This window comes from Lagopus leucura, unplaced genomic scaffold, assembly GCF_019238085.1.
Source record: "Lagopus leucura isolate 7727_CA_CO unplaced genomic scaffold, USGS_WTPT01 Super-Scaffold_100040, whole genome shotgun sequence".
Classification (NCBI taxonomy): Eukaryota; Metazoa; Chordata; class Aves; order Galliformes; family Phasianidae; genus Lagopus; species Lagopus leucura.
In genome coordinates this window covers 577,225-602,289 of record NW_024962289.1, presented here as the reverse complement: position 1 = coordinate 602,289, position 25,065 = coordinate 577,225, and the positions used below count along the sequence as shown (strand labels likewise).

The window sequence follows — 25,065 nt, the reverse complement described above, 5'->3', positions numbered from 1 at the left end:
TGTGTAAGGCTGGAAAAGCTCAGAAAGAGAAAAAAGGATGAGTTACTCTTCAGAGATGTTCTCTAGTTCTTTATTTCATGTTGCTGTTCACCAAGCCTTGTGTTGATAAAGAGAGAAGGTGCCATACAGTTCAGCTTTAGCATGGAAGTTCCTGACAGGAAAGTGCTGTGGTTGGTGCTGGCATCAGCAGCAAGCAGCCAGCTGTGCATCATGGCCTGCACTGAACGACCCCAGATCTGGTGCCCAGCCAACAATTACAACCTTTTCCTCAAGCTTTTGCAGTTACCTGCAGGTCAATCATCCCGTATCAGAGGTAAAGCAGTATCTGTCATCTCATAGCTTCAAAATATCCATTATGCAATTATTTCATTATAAATCTCCTAAAAATGAAGATACTTATTAGTCCAATAGGATAGCCATAGAAATAAAAATAAATTAAGTGGTTTTGTACAATCCAGGATGCTCTCCTCTACTGTAATACAATTTCCACTTGAATACACTTTCTCCAGGGCATGGAGCCATAATTTGACAGCTGCATGGATACAATTGAGTTCTGTATAGTGGAAGGAAAACTACCCATATAATTATGTCAGTGAGAAATTAACAATAGACCTTCTTACCACTGCAGCTCAATCTGTGCCCCAGCAATTGTATATAATACGTGGCAATTGTAAATGAACACTGATCTGCTTTGCATTGTGATGCTGTTTACAAGCTTCTGCTTCACAAACCCTGCTACAGGGCCTCTTGCATATCAATACAGAGAAAAAGCTGGTCTGTGGAAAACAGCAGCAGTCAATTGATAGCCTTGGCTTTGCTTTGTTATGTTAATTAATTCAAAAAGACTTAAAAAACAGTCCCACAGTGCATAGCTTGAAGGCAGTTACTTGCATTTCTTGTGCTGCTGTATTGGAACAAGCCACAAAAAAGCAAGGGAATAGAGAGGGTGCCTTGTGGTTTGTTCAACCAGTGCAAGTATTGCTTCAAGAAAGAGGACTTAGGCTGAATGGTGGGCCACCAGGGGTGACTTCACAGTCCAGTCCATCAAGAAACATGCCATCACTTGGTAGCAGTTGTAGAAGCAGCAGAGGTCATGGATGTTTTGGGGAGACGTTCTCCTCAAACTCTAGTGCTGAAAATCTATTTTATCCAGGATGACAACAGTTGTGTGATACATCTCTTTAGCCTGTCAAAACACAAAGCAGTACCAGTCATTCTTTACTCTGGAAATGACTGCTTCTCATAACGAAATATTCCCATAATTAAGCATCTTCCCATAAATTACTTCCCACAGTTCAATACCAAGCAGGTGCTGAGACTGAGCTGCTCTTTGGGAATGGGGAAATGCCGTGTCCCCGTTCACCCCTGGGACACAAGAGAGCAGTAGTGCTGCTCAGAGGCTCAGTGGGACAGTGGAGGGCAATTTCTGGGCTGCCATGAGGAAGCTGTAGTTCAAAGCTGATGTCTCACCTGGGATAGCTCAATCCATAGAGTCTTGGGGCTGGCAGCAGAGCCGTAGTTCAGTTCTATGCCAGGAAGCCCCTGCTCGGAGGTGGGGCGCAGGGTTCTCATCCTCTGCAGCTCTTTCAACGGGATGACGTGGCAGAGCTCCTGTGTGAGGGAACAGAGCCACAGAGCACTCTGGTGCAGTCACTTCAGAAAAAAAAACCATCTGATTCTGGCCAAGGAGGATACATCTCTTGAGAGGTGAGACATAGACCAGATCACAGTAATTGCTTGGCTCTACGACTGCTGTGTCCTTAGAGCTCCTTCTGGACTGGGACAAATAGGACTGTGGCCTACGCTTAGTTTTACCATGGACCATGCTTGTTTGCCTGATCTGCACACTTGCAAAAGAGCAGATGGCAATAGCATCTGTGACATTACTCCCTAACTCTCAGGGTAGGGTTGTTAGAGTGACTGGCTGTGATGCATATAGACACAGCCTCTTCCTGAAATGTGTTCTGCTGAAAGTCAAAGCTAATACCTGAAAGACTTCAGGGATTTGGACACGAGGGAGGAATTGTCTGGCATACCTGGGTGATGCTGTCCACCACAATGATCTGTTCTTTATTCACACCAAAATAACAGGGCACAGGGATTGTGCTGTTACTGACTTTCTCCACCAAGAAGATGTTGTAGCCAAAGAATGGCTGTTTCATCACTTGCTCTGTAAGAAAACAAAAGCTGGCGTTCAGGCAGCAGCTCCCAGCTAGTAATCTACGCACCAGCCTAAGGTGGTCAAAAGCTTCAGGTATTCCCAAGTCTTCCTACATTAAGAAGGGCAATTCACAGTTTCTCCCACCATTCTTAGGCTCTTGGTGTTCAAGTGCCAGCAGCCTCAATGCACGTTCCATTCTTTTCAGAGCAGCAAACAGACATGCAGCCAGAATATCAATTAAAGCACAAATTAAAGCACAGGACTAGCAGAGTCTTCTGCAGACTTTTACCATGAGGTGGGATTTAGACTATGACTGTCCTGCTTGGTAGCTTGTGCAAGTCTGCAGAGGAAGGCTGTCAGGGAGTTACATATCATGGACCATTCCAGACTCCAGAGATGTTTGCCAGCCCCACGAAGCAGCTTCCATCGCTCTCAGAGTGGACTCCCCAGGCAGATCTCACGTCTCCTCACCTATGAACTGGATTTTTGCATCCACTGGCTGGATCGGCTGCATGGTTTGCAGCAGCCTGTCAAGATGGTTCTGCAGAGTCTCAGTGTTGATTCGGGACTGCAAGGACTTTGGTATGTATTCCTTCAGCTCTTCCCTGTGCCAAAAAGTAGAGACTAATTGACTCCTTGCCTGGCCAAAATCAAAATATCAACCAAGGGCAGTTAGAGAGAGGGGATGTGCAACGATTTTCAGAGCAGAGCTGGGGGCAAAGGTGGAGAAAGAGGGAAGAGCCCAACAGGTCATATCGAAATTGAGTAATGTGGGAGAAGACATCAGAGATGGTGAGACATCGTATTTCCACAGAGAAAAAAGCTGTGCACCGCCGCCCCGTACACTACAAGAAATCCTTCCTTCCTGGAGACAGCAAGAGCTCTTCATGCAAGAACTGTAGCATGGAAGTAGAGTTACAGAGTGTTTCTTTCACAGGGTGTTTCTGAAAAACATTTCACTGTCTTGATCCTCTGCTGCAAACACTACACAGAGCAGAGTTCCCCACACCCAGCAATTATATGGTTACTCCTGCTGCTGGAGCTGTAAGGGGGTTTGATGGAAGTATTACCTCTTTATCTCCATCTCAGTTACAAGTACAGCTGTAAGCTCGTACACTTTCCTCTTGGTACCACATGGCCTAAAGAAATGCATGTGGCACCCTCATGTCCCTGAGCTCAGGAGGAGTCACAAAAGGAACTGTGAGTCAGAGATGGTCACCATCAGGAGTGTGAGTGGGAAGTAAACTTTCTTGGTTACAGGCAGAAGTCAGTCACTGAGTGATGTTAATTAATGACTTATCTTCTCTGGGACTTTCCATTCCTTCATTATCCGGAGAATACTTTCAGTCATCTACTCTTAACCCAGGTGGTGCCAACAGAAACCCTCCCTGAAATAAACATACCTGGAGGGAGCAGAGCTCTCCTGCTCTGTTTTGGCCCAGTGCTGGAGCATAACCAAAACAGCCAGTTGCATCTCCAGTTCTTTACTGTAGCTTATCAGTATCTTCCCTGCCAGGTAGTCCCATTGTACCTGAAAGCACCAGAAGGAGGTCCAGGCAAGTCTGGGCAGTGCAAGACTGCAGAGACCCGCATCCTGCCTTGCAGAGAGCTCATGCTGATCACTCTAAAGCAAAGGCTTGTTGCATTTGGGGAAATTGTGCACAAACCACATCTGGAACAGTACAGCCCATAGGCTACGTCCTCACTAGCATCACTTATTAGTCATGCCCAGAAATAGCATACAGAGCCAATCAGCCCTCCCACTTCTTCAGCTGTCTTGGAACACCCACACTGGCCCTCACATTAAGTGCTCCCACCATCTTCGTTGCTTACCTGGCCGTAATGGATGTCAGTATAGATTTTGTCCTCAAAGTGCAGAGGTGTCTTCCAGGTGAGCCTGCGTAAACTCAGAGTGACCAGCATGTCTTCGAGCAAGTAGTCATGAAGGTATTCCTCCATTCTTATTGGCCTCACAATTTTATCTACATATTTATGCAGAGAAAGAGTCATCACTCTTGGTGCTGAGGCAGCGGGTTGAGCTCCACAGTCTTGCAAGGAGCAATCCTGCACACCTCTGTTTCGCCCTGCCCTTAGCAGCTCCCAGCATCAGCCATCCCAAAGGGACGCAGCCCCCATGCAGACATGCACCACTTTCAGGAAAGAGCAATTCTGGCCCTGAGAAGGCGCAGTCTCTAACAGAGGTTAATTGCTGAAGATCCCCAGAGCCAGCAAGAGTTGGGAAATTATTTGAAACAGTCCCTGCTGGAGAAAATGCTTTAGGGAAGAAGCTAGAGCTAGTCTGTCTTTACTTGCCATTTTTATCACTGGTGCTCCTGATGGCAAAAAGAGCAAATTCCTGAATCTCTTCCTGCTCTCCTGCCCCCATCTGCTCACAGATCTCCTGCACGAGCTCCTTGGCCACCTGAAGTGAGGAAAGAAGCAAGTAAATACTGCAGCCAGGTAAGCTCAACTCAGCCCCAGAACAGATGGAGGGCAGCAGTACAGCTCTGGCCAAGGCACAGAGAAGCAGGCTGGATATGGCATTCCAGGCTGCTGCAGGGATTCCTGGGAGGGATGTGGGAAACCACCAGAGCACTGTGGGAAGCACAGGCCAAAGGTCTGACAAATATGGGAGTTCCCTGGTGTGGCTCTGAGACCAGACCAAAGGAGAGATGCAAAGCAGAAACTCACAGTGAATGTCCTGATGCGGGTGATGTATTCCACACCTCCAAACATCAGCACCTCCAGCCGGCGGGCACTGTGCCCCTTCTGCAAAGGACAGTGACACACAGTGACACACATCAACCCCGTAATCCTGTCTCCTTCTTCCCTCCTCCTCATCTCACCTTACATTGCTAGCCACCATTCCTGACCCTTCCCTACCCACTCCATGGCATCTCACTTACATCTCCCTTACAGACACATGCCTGATTCCCTCTGTTGGAGCACTAACCAGCCCTGCTACCCATCTCTTTCACACAGCACCTGCTGCCCTTCCCAGCATCCCAACCCCCCTGCCCATCAATACCAGCAGTGCCTCCATCTCCACAGGGAAAAGAAGGTGGCGACGGCCCCCATACATGAAATTTTTCCGCAGGTTGCTCTGACAAGTCCTGGCTATTTCTGTAGGAAAAGAGAAAAAGCTTCATGGGCTGAGAGCTAAGCATTGTCTCCTATAGTTTTGAGTCTTCCTGGCTACATTTAATTTAATTTAATCCATTGCCAAGAATGAGGAAACTGTGTGCCCATCTGGATCCTTCCTTCTTCCCTTGACACAGGGCCTTAGTAAACCCAGGGCAGCCATTTGTTTCACGAGACACAGGCACAGCCATACCGTGGTGGGTGCTGGATGGGTCACTGCTGGCTTGCTGCAGAAACTTGGTGGCATAGGGCATCAGGACGTTAGAAGGGAGGAAGAAGCCAGTGAGCAGATTTAGGAGCAGCCAACCCTGCAGCATGCTCTGCCTGTGGGACAGAAAGAACTGTGGAATGAGACGATTCCTGCTGCACCCAGCTGAAAGTGAGCCTCTGCCCTTCTGCACGCCAACAGGAGGTGGCAGTGAACATGAGGTAATGAAATGAAGGGGTACCCCCCCACCACCCTGTGCACACAGCAAGGCATGCAGATCCCCTCCATGCATGCGTGAATGGGAACCAACCGTGCTGCTACTCACTGGTTGGGGTTGAGAGTGACCTGTTTGATGACCTGGCAGTAAACTTCGTCATGCAAATTCTCCTTCTCCTTGCACAGCTGCATTCAAAGGGGAGAAAACAGCATCAAGGAGGGGAAGAGAACATCTGAGAGGTTCCAGCTCATCTCCATGCCCTTCTTCTCCCAACTCCTGAGTTTTGCCAGGAAATCCCAGACTCCCAGTATGGCTTTAAGCTCAGCCTTCACAACGTCTGCTCTGTAGTGCTATATAGGCCCAAAGAAGAAGGCAGGTTGTGCTCTCATCCAAACTGTGATGCCTAAGAAAAGCATTTACAAGTGCAGATAGAAACACGCCCTCTTCCACGTGATTTTTAGTTGGCCTCTGCTTCGGTTCCTTTCCTCACACAGGGCTCTGCATTATGGCTTTCCCTGTTCTCCCTTTCCTGAAAGGCCTTGGGCTCTCATTCCCCCTGGTGCTTCAGCAGTTTGCCCAGGGAAAAGTCACAGACCTGAAGGATTTCGTAGACGCAGTGAGCATCATCCTGGTTCTTGAGTTTTGCCTGATCTCCCATGAACCGCATCAGAGCTGCAAAGCAAAGGATAATACTTGAGTGTAAGCAGAGGTGATCCTGCCATGGGGCTAGAAATGTCCCAAAGGCCCTTCTGCTCTACAGGCCATTACTAGGCAGCACTGGACAAGTGGTTCATGAGCCCAGGCAGTGTGGGTTCTTGGACGTTTTGCACTCAAGGCAAGGAGCATTTTGTTTTTGGATGCTTTCAGCAATGACAGTGGTAGTTACTAACAGCAGAAGTGCATTAGGAAGTACCCTCTTATTTCCTTTCACTGTTGTCTATGTGTAGCCACCAAGAGCATCCATTCATCCTCACTGAAGCCCATTTTGTCCTTGGGGGGCACTTACTCATGAAGTTCTTTGTTGCAAGCTCATTCAATTCGCTATCAGAGTACCGGAGCAAAGACTCCTGGATTGGAACCTGCAAGGCCCGAACACAAGGGTGAGCTGAGGAGGCAGACCAGCACAGAGCTGTGCTGTAGGCTTTGCAGATGACAACAGCTCCCAGTATCTTGCAGGCAGCATTGACAAGTAGGGGTCACCTACTCCTCTGCATAGTGCAGCCAAAAATCTGTCATCTGTTTTTGCCATGTCAGAGCAAAACTAGAGGCAGTGCTGGAGCTGGGATTCTGGCTGTTGCCATGGGGAAAGCATGGGCTCACCTTGGTGTACTGGACCATGTCAGCTATAGTCTTCTTTTCAGCAGGTGTCTCCTTCAATTCCGTCCTAGCCAGATGAAGAGAACATGAGCCAATCGAAGAAATACCCCCAGAAATGTCTTGGTGAGTGCCAGGCTACACACATCCAGTGTATGCCTGCTGAGGAAGAGCACAGTCTACTCACATGAACTGAGCCTCTCGGAAATAGGCAGCGGCGAAGTCCATCATGGTGTAATGATCACCAGCAGGGACTGACATGGTGCTGGAGTGCTCTGATATCAGGCTGGGAACAGAGGTCTGCAGGGACATGCACCAAACTCACCCTGAAAGGTCAGCTGAGGAGCTGCAGTGTGTATTCCCTTCTCCTGCTATACCTGGAAAGGTCTCATCTGTTTGTGATGCCATCCCTCCCCACATACTCTCAATGGTATTTGAGCACCTTTGTCTCCAAGAATTAAGCAGTCATCTTCCTCCTTAGCCACAGTGGTCAGACACTGCCAGGGCCATGGACCTATGCTGGCAGGTCCTAAAGAACACAGCCAGATCCTCTAGCAGTTTTCCAAGGACAACTCACCTCCCTGTTGGTGTTCTTGCTATCAAAGGAAACTTTCCTGCTCTTCTGCAGCCCTCCACGTCTGTTCATGCTGGCGCTGAGGTAATCAGGGGCTGCAGCCAATTGCACTAGGCTGGTAGGGAAAATACCGGAGCGGCCACCAGTGGAGCCAAACTGCCAGCCTGAGGAAATGGGAGAGAGTTGGGAACCATGGCAGGTGCAAACAGAACCAAGCAGTAAGGCCTCCTACTGGCAAAGGCAGCATCAGCCCCTGAATGGGCTTGAAAAGACCTCTCACATCACCAAGCCCAACCCCAGCTCATTCCAACCATACTGCTAACCACATTTCCCAGTGCCACATCTCCATGGTTCTTGGACACCTCCAGGCACTGGGACGCCGCCACTCTCTGGCCAGCCTGTGCCAGTACCTCACCACCTTCTCAGAGAAGAAATTTTTCCTGCTGTCCAGCTTGAACCTTGTCCCCTGGCACAACCTGAGCCCATCACCTCTCATCCTATCACCATTACCAGGGAAAAGAGGCTGAACCCCACCTCACTATCACCTCCCTTCAGGGAGCTCTAGAGAACATCCCCTATATCTGTGATAGAAGGAACGATGAGAGTCGCAGTCAGAGGGCAGCAGAGCTGAAGGTTGACAAAGCCAGCACTTAACAGCTTGCTTTCTTCTGGTTTGCTCAACAGTAGTCTGTAGTGCTTCTAGGCTCCGTAGGTCCAGCAGGCCCTTCAACACAACCCCCACCTTTCCCATCCAGTTGAACATATCCCCTCACCTGGCTCCAAGCCTTGCATGGGCAGGAGCTGGATCAGGTCACCCTTCTTGAAGCTGAGGAGGCTCTTGTCATCTGTGACATAGCTGCGCAGAGCAACAACGTAGTTGGTATCCTGTGGAAAAAGCAGTGGAGAGGTCAAATCCTGTCCCCAAAATGGGAGGGACTTAGACTACACCATCCCATGGAACCTGCCAGGTCCATATAGGAAAACACCTTCACTGACAGCTGCTCTGCAGCTGCTTCCTCACCTGCCTTAGCTCCTGGATGAAGAGTTCCACCATGGCCTTGATGCACGGAGCCTTGTGAGAGCGCAGTAAGAGCTGCTCCGACTTCAGAGAGAACTCCAGGGAGTTGCTGTCCTTCAGCTCCACCGAGAACACATCTGCAAAGCTGAGAACACAGCCAGCACATTCAGAGTGCTTCTGATGGAACGAGGGGATGCTGATCATGGGATTGGGAGCTTGGTTCCCAGTATATATTACAGGCAAAGTGCAAGGTAGGAAGGAAAGGGAAAGAGTGAAGTCACTTGAGGGAGGGTCAGTGAGTCACCACAGGTCTTGGACAACCATAGACATGGAACAACCATAGAAATGCTCAGCTCACCCTATCGGTCTGCCCACATCATCCTTCCGCTCACCTGTAGCTGCAAAGGATCTTCAGGTGCTCAGGAGCATAGGCAGCTCCTTTCACCACTTTCAGCAGCCTCAGGCCTCGGTGGGAAACACCCAGGATCTGGACATCACTTCCATTTTCACCCTGTGAAAGAAGAGCAGCGGTGAGCACCAAAAGGCTCCTTCCCAGCCAGACAGGATGGGGAAAGAGCACCATGTGCAATGAAAGAGGTCCAAGGCTGACAGAGGTGTCAGACCTAGCAACATTCTCAAAGGTGTTTGGAAAACAAAGATGGTGAGGAAAGGGAGACAGGAGAGCAGGAGTGTGAGGATGCAGAGAGGCAGGTGGGAGAAGTGGGGGACAAGGCCACCAGTGACTGCATCTAAGCGGGTGGCCTAGGAAACAGAGAAATGGTTAGGGCACCAGAAGGATGTAAATGGGCATGGGAGGAGAATGAGGAGAAATGAACAGAAAGTGCAGGAGGTTGAGTGGAGTGGGGCAGATGAGGGAGAGAAAGGCAGAGCACAAAGAGACATCCCAGGAGAACCAGAGTCACGCAGTCACAGGAAATCTGGGGTCTGCTGAAATGATTAAGACTCACTTGAACTGGGAAAAGGCGGGAGAAATAGTTAGCCCAGTTATCCCGAGCAGCCACCACGATCCTCTTCTTTATCCCATCCTCCTGAATGGACTGAGCATCATTGCCAACCTGCAACGCCGCTAGGAGGGATACAGCAAGGCAAATATGGTAATGCCTCCCTCTGCTCAGGGATCTTGTTCCTACTGTCCCCACCCAATGACCATGGGGCAGCAAAGAGCACACAGAGCTGAAAGGACACCACGGTGCTAACCAAAGTAACTTGCACATACGAATCTACCAAGTTTTTTTCCACCCACCTCCATCAAGCTCATGTCAAACACAGCTGGATTTTGAGACAACTCAAAACCCAATCCCTGGGCCTCAGTTTCCTCTCCACCAAAGAGATACAAATCATAATTAAGTTCTTCTGGCTGAGAGAGATTTCAGAGCCATTTTCTATGCATTTGGAAGAGACAACCATCCCTACAGCGCACTGCACAGCACACACAGTGTTCTCTCTTGCTGCAGTGACAATTCTCCTCTGCCCTAAGTCCTTCTGGAAGGGCACAGAGAACTCTTCCTCCTTTGCAGCTGGATGCTGTGATGGGTGCATAGAGGAAGGTGGGACAGGGCTGCTCATTACCCAGCAGGTCTTTCATCTTGCGCTTCTCCTCTTTGGAAATGCGAAGGCAGGAATCAGAGAAGGTGTCACGTATGATCTGCAGAGGAGGGAAACAGAGAGGCTTCTATGGAAAGGCTGCCACTGTGTGTGCTGGGGCTGTTGAAAAAGGCTGAGTCTCAGAGAGAAAAGAGCAGGGCCTTGACTAGATGGACCTGGAGAAAGGACTAGTACTTCTAAGTGAATGTATGTGATGTAATCATGCAGTGCAGTTATGAAGTCTCCAAACAGACAACCCTGAGTCATACATTACCTGTTCACACAGCAAGTTCAGACAATAAGGGTGACTGAAGTTTTCTTTGGGGTAAAACACCTGCAAGAGAAGGATAAAAACAATAATGATGTGATGTATATTTACAGCTGCAGCAGAAATGGAGGTGCTTTGTAATCTGTATTCCCTCCTGCCAGGATTGAATGTCCATGTCTGGGCAGGGAAGGGAGAGAGGGAACGTGAACAAAATGGCCAAATGTGAGCAGGAGTGAAGGATCAAAAGTGAAGTGGTGAGATCGTGGGATGAGCTGGGGTCAGCTCAGCACACCACATTTTACATACATTTGTACTGTTTATATAGGAAAGCTCCAGGTAACAACAGATTTACTTTATTTGTCAATATCTTCGTGCTTTAGAGAGGAAGGGAAGGACAGGAAAACTGAGACTCATGAGTAAGGCAAAGTAGGAGCTGGAGTTCCTTGACTATCAGATGGGCTCATGACTCCCAGCTCACGTGTGCTGTGATCTCCTCTCCGAAGTATCTCTGTGCTGTTACATCACTCTGGTCACACGTGACAGAAAGTGATTTTAACCAAACGTGGGATCACTGCCCTCCCCCTACAGCCAGGGCTCAGCTAACAAACCTTACCTCTTTGCGCAGAAAGATTTTCCAGGGAGGGTTGAAGTAGGAAAAGCTGACACCAGCAGTTAGCTTATACAGCTGGGTCTTGATCCCATCATCTTCTGTTACAGTAGAGCCTGGGTGGGAAGAAAGGGCAGTGAGGAGAGGCTTTGCTGACAGCAGGGTCATCTGCCATTGATCTACCAAGAGAAAGGTACAATGCCACGTGCCTGACTGAACATTTGTGTAAGGAACCCTCCTGAAGATCAGTGATCAGCTAATGTGAATGCACAGAACAATCAGCATACAACTCATAGCATTTCTGATCGCATGGATACTCATTGCATTAGCCACAAAGTTCAGTGCTCGTACCAGAAACACTCCAGAGATCGGGAGCACGCAGCATCCTGGCAACTGGGCACCCCTGCACTGAAGCTGAAAGATGTGGCCCCACTTTATGTCATTATAAAGGCTGCTGGAGGGTTCAAAAACTGTTAGAAGAACTCTCCTGAGCCAGCAGGCTGTAGAATTCTAGTACAAGGCAGCAGTACTTACACTGGATTTGCTCTCTGCAGGAAATCTGTTAAAGTTAGACATGGTTGGAAGGCAACTATTCAAAGGCATTTCTCTATGAGATTAGGAATGTCTCCATTTAAGCAGTCACAACTTTGAAACTTCAGTTCATAGACGAACAAGAAATGTGGAATATATTCAGCTGTTTTCTTTATCCCTATTCAAAAGAACATGGGAATTTTCAGGCTAACCCTGTTACCTAGAATTGCTTTCACAGGATTTATTGAATGTCCATCTTCTAAAGCAAATGGAGCAGGAAACAGGACAGTTCTTTTATAACAGGGCAGCTGCTGCAGATTGGAGTCCAGTAATGTGCTTGGGCTGATTGTTCTTTACACATTATAAAATGTGATGCTGATGAGCATTTTGTGCTTGAAACACTTTGGTGTATGCGGCCCAAATAACACTTCCTCATTCCTCAGCCTCTCTTAAAGGGCTCTCCAGAGGCTCTAGAGTGTAAAACACCTGATTTTCCATTCCTCCCTTGTCTAAAGTCCAGCCATTTACTTGCAGCTTTGATAAAGGAACTATGCTTCAAGTAGGCAATAAAATATCTTATGGACTGGACCTTGATCGAGCTGTAACCCAATGGTCCCTTCTGTTTTTAGGTCCATTTTTCATCTAGCCCTTCTTTCCTTTGTCATTAACACCTGACATCCTGCACTGCACTGGGAAGGGAAGAGTTAGAGCTGGGGAGGGTCTCAGAGTGCAGGACCAGACTCAAATTATAATGACAGTCTATAGTTTGACTGTCACTGTAGTTTGTGACTGTTCAGCCTTTGACCTGCTGGCAAGAGACAGCTCATGCTGTGACTCTCCCAGGCTGTTAGGCTGAATCTGCCCTCGTTATCTGCTACCAAATCCCAGTTGGGTGACGTCAACACTCACCCTTTGATGAGATTTCCTGCAAGCCTTGGTTCCCAGGAGGAAAAGAGGGGGGCAAAGGTGGGAGAACAGGAGGGGCTGGGGAATCTGGTGGGGTACTTGATGGCTCCCTGAAGATGGACAGCAGAGGTATCTGTTTCTCCCTGATAGAGATGGAAGTTGATTCTGGCTTGGGCTTGGTGGGTGGTGGTGTCCCTTTGGGCTTCTCTTGAGGCGGTGGGGGTGGCTACAAGACAGCAAAACCATTTGACAGTTACTCTCTGCATCACTGTATGCTGCTGTTAGAAATAATACCCAGGGTAGCAGCCCAGCCCTGGGAGCAGCATCTGTTGGAGCGGGGACACCAGAACCTTTAAATCAGCACACGATCTACAAATAGATTAAGATTAGGCAAACAGAGGCACAGAGAAATGAGTATTTGAGACACGAGCCTCCAGCTGGGAAAAGGAAAAAAGACATTGATAGGCCAAGATCATTGGGCCAAATATGGGGAATGTGAATTGTTGCTTCCAAATCAGCCCTAAACATTCTGCATTGGAACTTACTGCAGCAGAGCCTGTTCTCCAGGAACTCAATGGATGTTATAGATTGGAACCTGAGATGGACAGCACTACGGTGTACGAGTTCACAGAGAACTATTAGTGCAGTAAGAAATCAACTGGCTGCTACCATACCGCACTCAGCCTGCTGGAGATTGGATACAAAGGATCTCTTTGCTGGGGTGATCAAGGAAGGAAAGCACTCACTGATTTGGGAGAATTGAGATTCATCATCCCCAGCTTGGCCAAAGCCTCATTTTTGGGGTCATTCCTCTTCATAAATGGCTTGGACACTCTCCTGCAAGACAAAGGGATCAGAACAAAAGGGAATTGCTAGAGCTGCAGCAGGGTTGTCACCGCAGTGGAGCCATGTGGCAGAGCTGGGATGTGGTGCCTTTCATCTTGGGTGGCTCCCACTGTCTCACCTGGCAGGCTCAATAGGCTGGGGCTCGGGGGCTGGCCTGCTCTGGTACATTTTGATGATGTTACGGATCTCCCGGCTTGGTTCAGGTCGAGACTCAGGGGCTGAAGGTTTCACTACTGGTGGTTCCTTCCTTGCTTTTGGTGTCTGTTTCTTTGGCTTTGGCTCAGGAGGTGGCAAAGGGGCAGCAGGAGCTGTTGGGGGTGAGAGCTTTAACCAACAGACCAACAAAAGCATGGGAAAAATCCCTTTGTCTCATTTGAGTCTCCCACTCTTTCACCTGTGGACTGACCATTCATGGCCTTTCCCAGCCCCACTTTAGGATCCCACTTTCCAAAGCACAGGACTTTCCCCTCTGCTGCCGAGCCAAATCTCTCCTCTTCTGAGTATATCCTGGGCTGACACCCACTCCTGGAAAGTTCCTGCTTCTCAACCTGCCTGGGTCTCCACTCAGCATCACCTTACCTGCCTCTGTTTTAGGGCTGGGTTTCTCTTCTGTCATATTCTTCTCTTTCTCCTGTTCTTTTTTCTCCTCTTCCATCTCCTTTGGCTGAGGATTTGCTGGAGGTGTCCAGGTTTTGGAAGGCACCCTGACTTTCTTTACTAGGATCTTTTGCTCTCCTACAAAGAAAGAGGCTTGTTAATCTCCAAAGGCTTGTTAATAGCCAAAGCTTAGCATTAATGGCATGGTTTCAACTCTTGTAACAAGAGATGGGGCTGCCTGTGACCCCACTCAGCCTGGCTTTGGATGCCCAACACAGCTGCTGCACCTGGGAGGCTGCAGAACAGGGTGTTATGATAAGTAAAATTCCCAAAGTGGTCGACACTCACCCATCCTCTGAAAAAAAGCTCTCTTCTGCTGGAAAGTTTCCGGAGGATAATCATCATCTTCACTGCTGGAGTCGTAAACCTGTAGGCAGTTCACAACATAGTTAGTACCAGCCAGCATACCTCCATAGTTCCCTTAAAATCAGCAGTGATCTTCTCTAGATAGGTTTGGACTCATCAAAAACTTTCTCTAGTCTGGATGTGTCCCAGGAGGCCAGTTTCTGACCCAAGGAATCATCAACCCAGTTCAGAGAAAGAGGGGTGTGTTACAGCCCCAGGACAACTTGCTGAAAGATAAAGAATGAAAAGCGATGAATTTTCATATGGACCCCACTGAAATTCAGATCAGCAGTGAATGCACTGCAGCCAAAACTCCACTGACCTAAAGTGTAACCATTTCTGACCCTGTGTCTTAAAGATTCAGCAAGTGGAACTTGAAAGGCAAACATAACTCTCAGCTCTCCTCTCTGCCAAATCAATGCCAGGCTGGAAAGGGAAGCAAAATAAATGCAGAATGAGGCATCTGAACCCACTGCTTGTTTCTCATACCGGTCTTTCTGCCTGAGCTGGTGGCTCTGGAGCCTTTGGTGGTGGTGTCACATCTTGGTTGCTGGGAGACATCTTGGGTTTGGGGGAAGTGGCTGGGGCTGGGGCTGGGGCTTGGCTTCGTGGTGGGCTTGAGGCTCTTGGCCTTGAGCTCTCAGGAGGCTGTTGCCGCCACTGCTGTCGCTGCTGCTGCTGCTGTTGCTGGGAAAGATTCATGGCTTGAAGGGTCATCTGCTGAGCCTGGAAGAAGGAATTGCAGCAACCATGAGCTCTAGGCTACGCAAAAACATCAACCATCAGCCAGGCTGTCCTACTTTTGATTAGTAGTCATAGAAAACCCACTTAATCCACTGCAAATATCCCAAATGTTATGTACAGAGCAGCCTTGCCCACGGTGTCTACTCCTACCTGGCCAGGCATGCACAGATCCTGACCGTACAGATAGCCTGGGACATCCACACACTCAGAAGGCTTTGTGTAGAAAGCAGAATACTGCAGTTCTGCATCTCTTGTAAATCCCATTTTAAAAACATTTGGGACTTACAACTGATCTTGTTGCTGCTACTTATTCACCTATAGCACCTCAGTGTCCCCACGGACACTACAGGCAAAAAGGGGATCCCTAGTTTTGCAATCTTCAATAACCACAATGTTATATATCAAAACCTAACTTTGTATACCAAACCCCAGAGCTACAGAGCCGGCCTAAGCCAGAAGGGGAGCATGGCTAGCCTCTTTACAGCACGTACACCAGTGCATTCTCCTTCTCCTGTTCCGGAGCCTCTCCCACCCAATCCCTTCCACTCACCATGAGCATGGCTTGCTGGTTGATGAAGGCTTGCTGTTGTGCTGCCAGCTGACTGGGGTCTACAGTGGGCACCACGGGCTGGGGCATGTACATGGCTGTGGGAGACATACATGTCTGCAGATACCCACAGGCAATTGTTCTTCATGGTGCCTGAGCAGCAGCATGGAGCTGAGTGCTCACTGTGCACTCTGCCTGACATGCAAACATACAGGCTTTGTGAGGATGCCCACCTTTTCATCCTCTTTCCAAGAAATTGTGATTACCTGGCATAGGGGCAATCCCGCCAGCCCCCGGCATCATGGCTGAGGCAGCTGGCATCCCCATCATCGAAGGCATGGGCTGGTAGACTGGTGTTTGCATCATTCCAGAGAAGCCTAGAGAAAAAGGCCACATGCACAGGACTTTTGGGGAATCACAGATTGGGAAGGCCCTATCAGTCCCACCAAACACATCACATTGCTTGGAGCCCTCAGATTCTCTCACCCCTCACTAACTATAAAGACATGCAAATGGTTTCTCTCTTCATACACATCACAACACACAGCAAAATTCAAGTAGACAAAAGAAACCAAAGAGAAACATGCAGCTCGTGAGGCTACAGCAGGATAGAGACCTTGCTTGTACAGTGCTGCTTAGGTCACTGCATCCTTCCTGGCTAAGCACCTTCTGTATGATTACAAAGAAGGCTTTCCCTTGAAGGATGGTCAGAGGTCTCTGCCACGTCCATGTGGGTCTCTTTGCAGCAGGTAGCTGCTAAGATGCAGAGCTCCTGGACCTCCACACACTCACAAGGTACCCTGAGTGGGATTGTGATAAAGGATAGAAAGGAAACCAAACACATACACCAGAACCTCTACTAAGAGCTCAGACTTACATGGAACAGATAGAAATGATGGAAAAGTCTGAAAAGAAGCAGTAAGAAAGATTAATACCCTTCAGTTGAAAAAAAGCAGCAGTTACTTTGGGAAAGCACGTGGTGAATTGCAAGAGAGCACATGACTTATGGAGACTGAGCACTGGGAAGAGGTGGCTTGGGTCAGACAAAAGTTGCTTCTCGCCTTGACCCCTGGAACAACTCAGGATAAAAATTAAAAGGTGGCAAGCTGAGCTCACCTCTTCCTCAAAGCATCTCTCCCCCAGCAGCTGGGAACAAGTGCAATTTCTGATGACCCAGGCTAAACTCAAATGCTTTTTTTCAACCAGCTGAACCCACGCAGTAACTAACATTTGAGGGATTCCCTGCGTTGTGCTCACTGGAGCTTATCCACACATGTTTCCAGCTGTCCCCCTCCCCTTACAGACCTGTGGAAGGAAAGATTCCTCTCTGTGTGGGTCCGATCTTCCCACCTCCCTTCATGCGCCTGGTCAGGCTTTCCCTGTTGTCCAAATCCTGCATCAAGAAAAAAACAGCACTGTCTGAGCTCAGACAGACAGACTTCCCAGTAAAATGCCATCCAAAGGCATGTCTGAGCTGAGCAAAGGCAGAGTGGATGGCCAGAAGGAGTCATGGGGAGAGGAGAGCTGCAGAGAATAAGAGAGAACATCAGAGGACTCACTGGTGTCCTGGAGTCCTGATGTAAGACGGGGCTGAAGAGATCGTCCACATAGTGATCCAAACCTCCAGGGGTCACCATCTCATCTCTGATTCCAAAATCTAAAGGTGGAGAGGAAACTGGTGATAAGGCAGGTAAGGAACATTTCCCCTCTCTTCAGACCCTATTAGTCAAATTTTGGAGTGGAACCCATCGAGAAGATTTTCCCCCATCTGCTCTGATTCCCTGGATGGGGCACAGGTGACCCAGTGCTGTGCAGTGTCCCGGGCAAGAGCTCACCTCGATGGGCACTGCTGGACTCTGGAGGCAGTCTGGGTGGGGGGAAGGCAGGGGCCTGGATGCCTGGGGCAGGGGGAATCCTGCTGGAGGGGAAAATGAGATGAGAACAGCACAGAGAATAGGCAGTGGGCAATAGGGACACCAGTGCGGGGCAGGAGGATGAGGTGACTCACAGATCCAAGGCAGAGTTATGGAGGAAGTTTCTGTCCCTTTCAGGAGCAATGGGGTATCTCTGTGAGGACTCAGAGGGGCTGCTGGGGTTGCTGGCCTCCTCCATCTCTCCAATGAGGTCCAGCACAAAGTCACTGCCCAATAAATCCTGCCACGTGTTGCCAGTTAGCATGGAGATAGACCACCCTCGAGACTTCTTATCACAGCCCCTGGTAACAGGGAAAAGGAGAGAAAAGGTGTGAGAGCAAGCAGGATGAAAGAGAGAAATAGGAAAACATTGCATTCAGCTTCATCCTGCCTTCTGTAGCCATCAGCTTTAGGGTGTGAATCAATGATTAAGCACCTAGAGTCAGGAAAAAAAAGTGAAACACCCATAATTTGACTTTATTTGTCTTAATATTTTCTCTGAAGCTGCTCTTACTGATCACAGCAGTGATTCCCCTGTTCCTCAAGAGTCCCACAGTTCATGCAAACGGATGGAAGGGACAAGGAGAGAACATGATCCAGAGTTGGTAAGGAGTAGCTATTCCATCCATATCTGACCATATAAATTTTAGCCCAATCGCTCTGGACTCTAAAACCAGTCACAGTCTCTTTCACATCCCCGCATCTCCTGTCCTCTGGCAGTACCTTGCACTGAGCATCCATCCTGCAAACTGTTCCCCGGTCATCCAGGACTCCACCTCAGCTGAGAACTTCTCATCTAGCACATAAAAGAAACAATCAGTGCACACTGCCCCCCAGCAGGACCCAGAGCAACATCCGAGCTCTGCAGTGCGCAGGCAGAGACCAGATGGAAAGTCTTGCACCTTTCTCAGGTGACCCACAGAGACTAAAAGTAGACAGAAGGCTCTGCATGAACACATTTGCATTCGTAAGAACTGCTCATGGCACATCTCAAAGCATTTCCAGTGTGACAGCTGAAAGCCTTTGCAGTGTCATGATTCACATGGGTCATCCACCACCCCACCTGCCCTAAGAGCTGGAGTGGAGATGCTTTGCATCTGATTCACACTGATTCCAAGGGCTCAAGGGGCAGCATAAATCAATGCCTGAGAAGGAAGAAAGGCTCAGAAAGCCACTGCAGCAAAGGCATTAGCAGGGCAGCATGGGTCGTGCAGTGATGGGTAACAGGAAAACTGGACCCAGAGAGATGTACAAGCAGGACAGGCCTCTGCTGAAATTGGCCCAAACCCGGAAGAATCTCATCCCTCAGCCTGAATAGCAGGCCTGGCTCATTAAGGTCAGATCTTTCAGAGTTTGGGGTCTGGATTCAGATGCTTCTATTCCCCATGGCAGCACCAGCCAGCTGCAATTGATCCAATCACTCTGCACTAAGCTGCTGGGAGCATTTCTGAACGACGATTTCTGCACTGGTAAGTCCTTAGGAGCTAGAAGCACACATAAGTTACCATTAAATGTATGAACATCCAGCACCATCTTCCCTTTCCTCCTGTTTGCAGTCCATTCCAGTTGAGTGGGAGGGTGCACACGGGACGATGCATATTCTGCGTGCTGCGCTGCTGTCAAGATCTTGCGCTGACAAACAGCATTGTAGCCATCCATGCCATGATCTGACACAAACCTAGGAAGAGATATCTGCCTTCAGCACATTTCTCATCTCTCTTAACCTCCCTGAAAGCGCAGCTTTTCTCCTCCTTACTTCAGCAATGGCTTCTCCAGTGCTGATGAAGGGACAAAGGAGCTCAGTAACGTCGCCATCAGGACCCAGGCTCGCTGGCTCTGTTCCACATCTGGGTTCTTCCATGCCTGGGTGGCCACTTGGCTGAAGATTTCGTTGCGCAGAGCCCTGTTGTTCAAACCTCTCCCAGCAATGTAATTGCCCAGAAGGACCTCCTGCCAGCCGTGGAGATTCTTGTCACCAATGAACCGCAAAATCTAGAGGTATTCATGGGGGGAAAGAAACAGCTTTAGCTGCAGCTTTCTGGATTGAACTGCATTATGAAGTAGCAACTGGAGAGTAGACACAGTGTGTTTGTGAGCCTTAGAGCACCCAGCAGTCTGATCTGGATCTGCTCGTAGCTTCTGTGCACTATCAAAGCTCTGGGGAATTTGGGAGGGTATATCAGGGTAGGACCCTGACTGGAAATCAGAACTTCTTCACTTCACTCTTCAGGCTATTCTGAGTTGTGCTTTTGCCCAAGAGCAAAATCGTAGTCAGAATACTTCCCTTTCCTTGAGCATCAGAGCTCGGATCCACGAGCAAATTACTACAGGTTCATTAGTGTGTCTGAGCCCGCAGGCTGCCTACCTGTACAAACAGGTAAATGAAATTGGTGCTCTGCTGATCTCTGTGCAGAGCTCAGACAGCTCAGACCTAAGGAAGCTCTGCTGAATGGTAAACTGACTTCGGTGTAGCTAACACTATACCAAGTAGCAGGAGATTTGTTATGCTCAACCAACTCACCTAAGCAATGATTTGGGTTCTTGGCTATGCATATTAATTTTAACAACATGTAGTTCTCAAAGGGATTAATGGATTTACTCTCGTTAGTTTCATTCTATTTTCAGGGAGTTGTTCATGTCTTTAAGAAACGTATTTCCCATCCACAGGGAGGAGGAGGTCACACTGTTCTCCTTATGCCAACACTACAGATTTGAGGGTGTGGTTCCAGGTGTAGTCGTCTTGATGACAAAGTCCCTGCCTTCTTCCAGCCTTTATACAACAGTTCACTGTCCCCTATTACATCATTGATTTAACTGCATGTCTGAGGAACTACCAATGTGTTTACTGTAAACCAGATAACGGGGAAAAAAATCTGGGTTAAATTAAACATTTTTGTGACTGAGGGAGAGAGAAGCCAGATCTCCCTTACAATGTCATGGCTGTTGAATCTGGAACGTTGTGAAAGTGAGGCTTAGCAGTCTAATTTCAATATGTCCAGCCAAGTTTTGAGACTACGTCACTGGGCAATTGGCTGGGATCCCATTGATCTCACCTGTTAATTGGTTTATATCACACCAAGAACACAACGCCCAGAGGCTGTCAGACTGCTCCAATACCTCAAAGGAACAGGAATTTATTCTGCTCTCTTAACACACCATGTATTGTAAGACGAGCCACCACCAGCATCTAGCTGCCCATACAGGAGGTGCCCATCCCTGCTGTGGGTGTCCCTGCTCAGCGCAGGGGTGGCACCAGATGGCCTTTAGGGTCCCTTCCAACTCCAACCATCCTGCAGTTCTATGATTGTCTTACGCCCATCTGTTCTTCCACAGGGCCCTGGTCAAAGAAAACATCTTACCAGTTTATTGATCTCAAGTGCGCTCTCCTGGTATTCAGCTTCCAGGCGTGTTAAGGGCTGCTGCAGGGGATGACCAGGGGCAGGGAAATCTGTCCTCTGAAAAGAAACACAAGGACAAAATATGCAGTTTGTTCCTGGTGTCACTAGAACTAGTCTGTTTCTCCAGTTGGGAAGCAATGAAGAAAAATAGAGTTCCCACCTGGAAGTGTGACTTAATGAAGGAGGAGAAAGGATAGCTGTTGATGTCGGCTGGGAGGGAAAGGTCATCTTTGACCTTAACTTCTGGAGGCAATGCTTCAGTTATCTGTTTGGCCTGTGCTGCATACTGACCTGCAAGAGAAAGAGGTCTTGGGTCATGGCAGCCAGAACACACCCAACTCACAGTGCAGTGCATGGCTGGCTGTTCCACATGTCTACTCTTGGTCAAGCAACAGTGTCCCTGTACCAGTCCTCTGGCTCCAGGACACACAGTCCATCCCTGCTGCCCCAAACCCCCTTGCAGGCATCTCCTCTCTGCCCTGAGACCACAGCATTTAACTTCAGCTCAGTTCTTTCACTCTTATCCCTAGGTAACATCCAGGGAGCATGCAGCACCTGCAGTTTCAATTCTGTTACGTAGAATTTAAGGAGCAGAGAACATTAAATCTATGCAGAGATAATGTTGACAAGTGTTAAGTCAACAGTTAAATCAGAGGTCATCATGAGGCACTGGATGTGGGGTTATCATAAACAGGAGCAAGCACCTTGATAAGCCAAGGGATTTCTCAGTGCTGCACAACTTCTGTGCATTTCTCTATCCTGACCCCAATGTGTCCCCCAACACATTTCTCCCTTCCTTTCTCTCCCTGTTTATATCCCAGCACATGAAGGCTTCATCTTCACCACTGTCAGTGAATGTTGGCCTCTAAGCCACTGAAAAAATATATATATTGTTTTCCTTGCTGGGAAAAAAGTATATATTTCTTTGGAAGTGCCAAAACTCTAGTTTTAACATCTTAACCCTTGATTTCTTTAAGGATTTTTGAGAAGACAAATGGGTTTGAGATCTCAGACTCCAACATCCAGCTCTGCAAGAGACCTGCTTTCATTAAATAAACACTTCACTGTCACAGAACTTTTACCAAACACTTTTATACCAACATTATCACCAGCTCTATCAGCACAGCTCGCCAGGGAGCTGAAAAGGTAACAAAAATGCATATGGAGCACAATTAGCTTTTATATCATATTTACACTGCCATGATAATAAATCAAGCATGACCCAGGTGACAGACAGCAGGCGGAACAGGCACATAGGTAACACACTGCTAGGAAACGAGCAAATAAACAGGGAATAAAAGAGTGCAGGAAGGGTTTCTCACCTCCAGCTGAGTGCAGGAGGGCTGCAAGCTCTGCTGGGATCTCCAGCAGCTCCACATCCTGTGAGGAGAGGGAGCAAGTCAATACTGGGGTACCAGGCATGAAACAACGTGAGCCCTGAGCTGTTCTGCTGAGCTGGGTAACTCACTGACAGGCAACAGTTTAATTTCTGCCTAGGCAGTGTTCAGAAATATTACAAAATAAGGAAGTATTGTACAGGTACAGAACACAGGTACATGATATGCATCAGATGGGAGGGGAAGGTGAGTAATTCCTGACAATGAGAAGAGGGACAGGAATTGGCTTTCTTTGACTCATTTCTCATCATTAACAAGTTAGGCACACTGCATGGGAGATGTTGGTTTATGGCAAAACACCATTTCCTCTTGCTCAGTTCTACATCATTTTTATTTTATTTTTCAGTATCCAAGAATGCTGCAGCACAAATAAGAAGAGACCTGACCCAGGTCTTTGATGCTCACTGCTGCTTTATATTTATTATAGCAGCCTCTCAGCACCTGTAAGAAGGGGCTGTGGTAGGACAAGGAAATGCTTTCAAAGTAAAAGAGGGAAGATTTAGACTGGATGCAAGCTTCCTAGCAGCTTCCTTGGGAATCTCCAAAATCATAGAATCACGGGATGGTTGGAGCTGGAAGGGGCCCTAAAGGCCATCTGGTGCCACCCCTGCCCTGAGCAGGGACACCCACAGCTCCATCAGTGCTCACAGCCCATCCCTGACCTTGGCTGTCTGCAGGGATGGGGCACCACCGCCTCTCTGGGCAACCTGTGCCACTGCCTCACCACCCACAGTGTAAAAATGTCTTCCTTATATCCGATCTAAACCTCCCATCTTTTAGTTTGAAAGCATTTTCCCTCATCCCATCCCAACAGACCCCGATGAAGAGACTGTCCCCTTCTTTCTTGTCCCTTGTTTTGTCTCAGACTCTCCCAGGCTGATGACAACTTACCATTCCCTGGCTGTCACTGCTCTCCCTGTCACCACTGGCCAGGGACTTTCTTTGTCGCTTCCTTTCTTGTATCTCCTGCTGTTAGGTATGTTTGGAGGAGAAAAGACAATGTGTTAGTGATCGCTTCCAGCTGCTTCTGAGAGCAGACCTGCAGATAGGCAGGATTTGGTGTCCTGCTCCAGCAGATAAAGTGACGGAAAAGCTGCAATGCCTCCCTGGAATCCAACCTGGTAAGAAGGGATGCCCAGGCAAAGCCCTTAGTTTCGCTGAAACTCCACTTGCTCTGAACAACACCAGCCCAGCATCCCTGCCAAACCTTTCCTGCCTTGTCTTAAGCAAAAGCGCACAGAACCTGTCAGAAACATTCACCTGCTTCCTTCAGCATCGAAGAGTACGGGATGGAGGAAGCTTTCCATGGAGGCAGACTCCTTTAGAGAGGGTGGGAGGGATACCAAGAGCCAAACCCCCTCACAGCTCTGCCATTTCCCATCTCATACCAATGTCTCCCAGCCCCAGCACTCACCTGCTTCCTACTCCAAGGTGAAAAAGGAGAGACTCGGTCTCTCCCTACTTCTCTCAGTTGCTTGCCTGTTGCAGAATGGTGTGGCTAGATGGGAGGTGATGAGTGCCGGGCTGAGAAAGACAGTAGGCATGCTAAAGTACAAAGGGCAGGTCTGCAGGGAGCGGGCAAAAGGAGGAACTCAGCAGCAGGTGAACTTTGAGACCTGTTATTGTTGTAAATGTATTTTCAAATACCTCATCAATCAAACAATGGGGGGAACAGAAACAAACAGACTCAAACGAAGAGTGCTGCTGTGATTATCTGACAGAAAGCAAATCTGGATCCTGTCCAAGCAAAAAAAAAATCCTGTCTGGAAAAGAAACACAAATCGATCATGGCAGAAAGCACCACTGCAATCTTCCAGGGAAATAGTCTCCAAACATGGGAAATCTGCTCTAATTTTATAGGTGCCTGTCTAAAAAATGATCAAATTAATGTTATGCTTTTTATTGTCAGCTCGTCTGTCACTTTTCTTTTAAATGTTTGTGCACCAAAATCTCACCACTGGATAAATTTAATGACAGTGGAATGAAGGCATGTGGGCCGCATCAATGTTTTCTCAGCCTGTTTCAGATTGTTGAAAATGTGTGTGGAGGTTCTGCTTATAACAACAGGGAAACTGCATGTTAATTAAAGGTGCTTTGCAAAAATCAAATGAGCCCAACCTCACTGGATGAAGCAGATGAAATATTATTAGAGAGAGAACATTAAGATGGTGCCTGGAGGCCTTAACAAAGATGAGGTGCCTGTTGGGCCAGGTGAGGTGGGAGCAGCACCCCTGCCACCCTCTGGACTTCTCCAGCTCCTTCCCAGGGCACGTGCTTTTATTCTCCTTAAGCCAGGCCTGGCTAGATGGATGGAACGTGTACGCAATACTCAAACCCTACATGCTGCTGAGCACCCAGCAGGTCCCACCTGAGACCCATAAGCAATCAGGCATCCCTGGGGCTGCTGTTCAATTGAAAGCCAGGTGCAGGAGGGCTCTCTTTTTCCTCTGCCTTCCTAGTATCTCCTGGTCTTGGAGTGGCACGCATCTGTGCTCAGGCCTTGCTTCAGTGCTGTGCTTTGGCTCTCGGGTTGGTCTGCTGTTTTATTTTCCCCCCTCTGCATTTTAGAATGTGGCTGTTTTCTTGTTGCTGCAGTTTGGCTGTAGGAGTTGGAACGTGCCATCCACGTCCTCCAGGTGCTCAGATTCAATGGAGAGTGCATTCAGCA

The 25,065-nt window shown here is 48.4% G+C and overlaps 1 protein-coding gene across 1 annotated transcript; it reads right to left on the bottom strand.

Annotated features, from left to right (window-relative positions):
* Positions 1-66: 66 nt before the first annotated feature.
* On the bottom strand, positions 67-23,316 carry MYO15B (myosin XVB). Its single transcript, XM_042884032.1, has 42 exons — positions 23,289-23,316; positions 22,323-22,380; positions 21,161-21,291; positions 20,962-21,057; positions 19,359-19,594; positions 19,108-19,280; positions 18,326-18,398; positions 17,698-17,904; positions 17,525-17,604; positions 17,249-17,346; positions 16,995-17,082; positions 15,956-16,066; positions 15,693-15,787; positions 14,888-15,124; positions 14,342-14,420; positions 13,976-14,131; positions 13,515-13,704; positions 13,297-13,387; positions 12,554-12,776; positions 11,120-11,229; positions 10,513-10,572; positions 10,224-10,299; positions 9,602-9,720; positions 9,026-9,144; positions 8,637-8,778; positions 8,389-8,500; positions 7,619-7,779; positions 7,229-7,341; positions 7,048-7,111; positions 6,734-6,806; positions 6,323-6,399; positions 5,836-5,912; positions 5,496-5,626; positions 5,190-5,284; positions 4,853-4,930; positions 4,475-4,583; positions 3,995-4,143; positions 3,565-3,692; positions 2,633-2,766; positions 2,037-2,170; positions 1,471-1,611; positions 67-1,186 (listed from the first exon to the last, which is right to left on the bottom strand). Exons 1-42 carry the CDS (start codon positions 23,289-23,291, stop codon positions 1,127-1,129), a joined length of 4,887 nt encoding a protein of 1,628 aa, XP_042739966.1. The 5' UTR covers positions 23,292-23,316; the 3' UTR covers positions 67-1,126.
* Between the last annotated feature and the right edge of the window lie 1,749 nt (positions 23,317-25,065).

Coding starts and splice junctions, on each gene's coding strand:
- MYO15B (XM_042884032.1), bottom strand. Junction 11,230..12,553: donor GCAGGAAATCTCATCAAAGG/GTGAGTGTTGAC, acceptor CTTCCCACCCAG/GCTCTACTGTAACAGAAGAT. Junction 6,807..7,047: donor ACATGGTCCAGTACACCAAG/GTGAGCCCATGC, acceptor CGGGCCTTGCAG/GTTCCAATCCAGGAGTCTTT.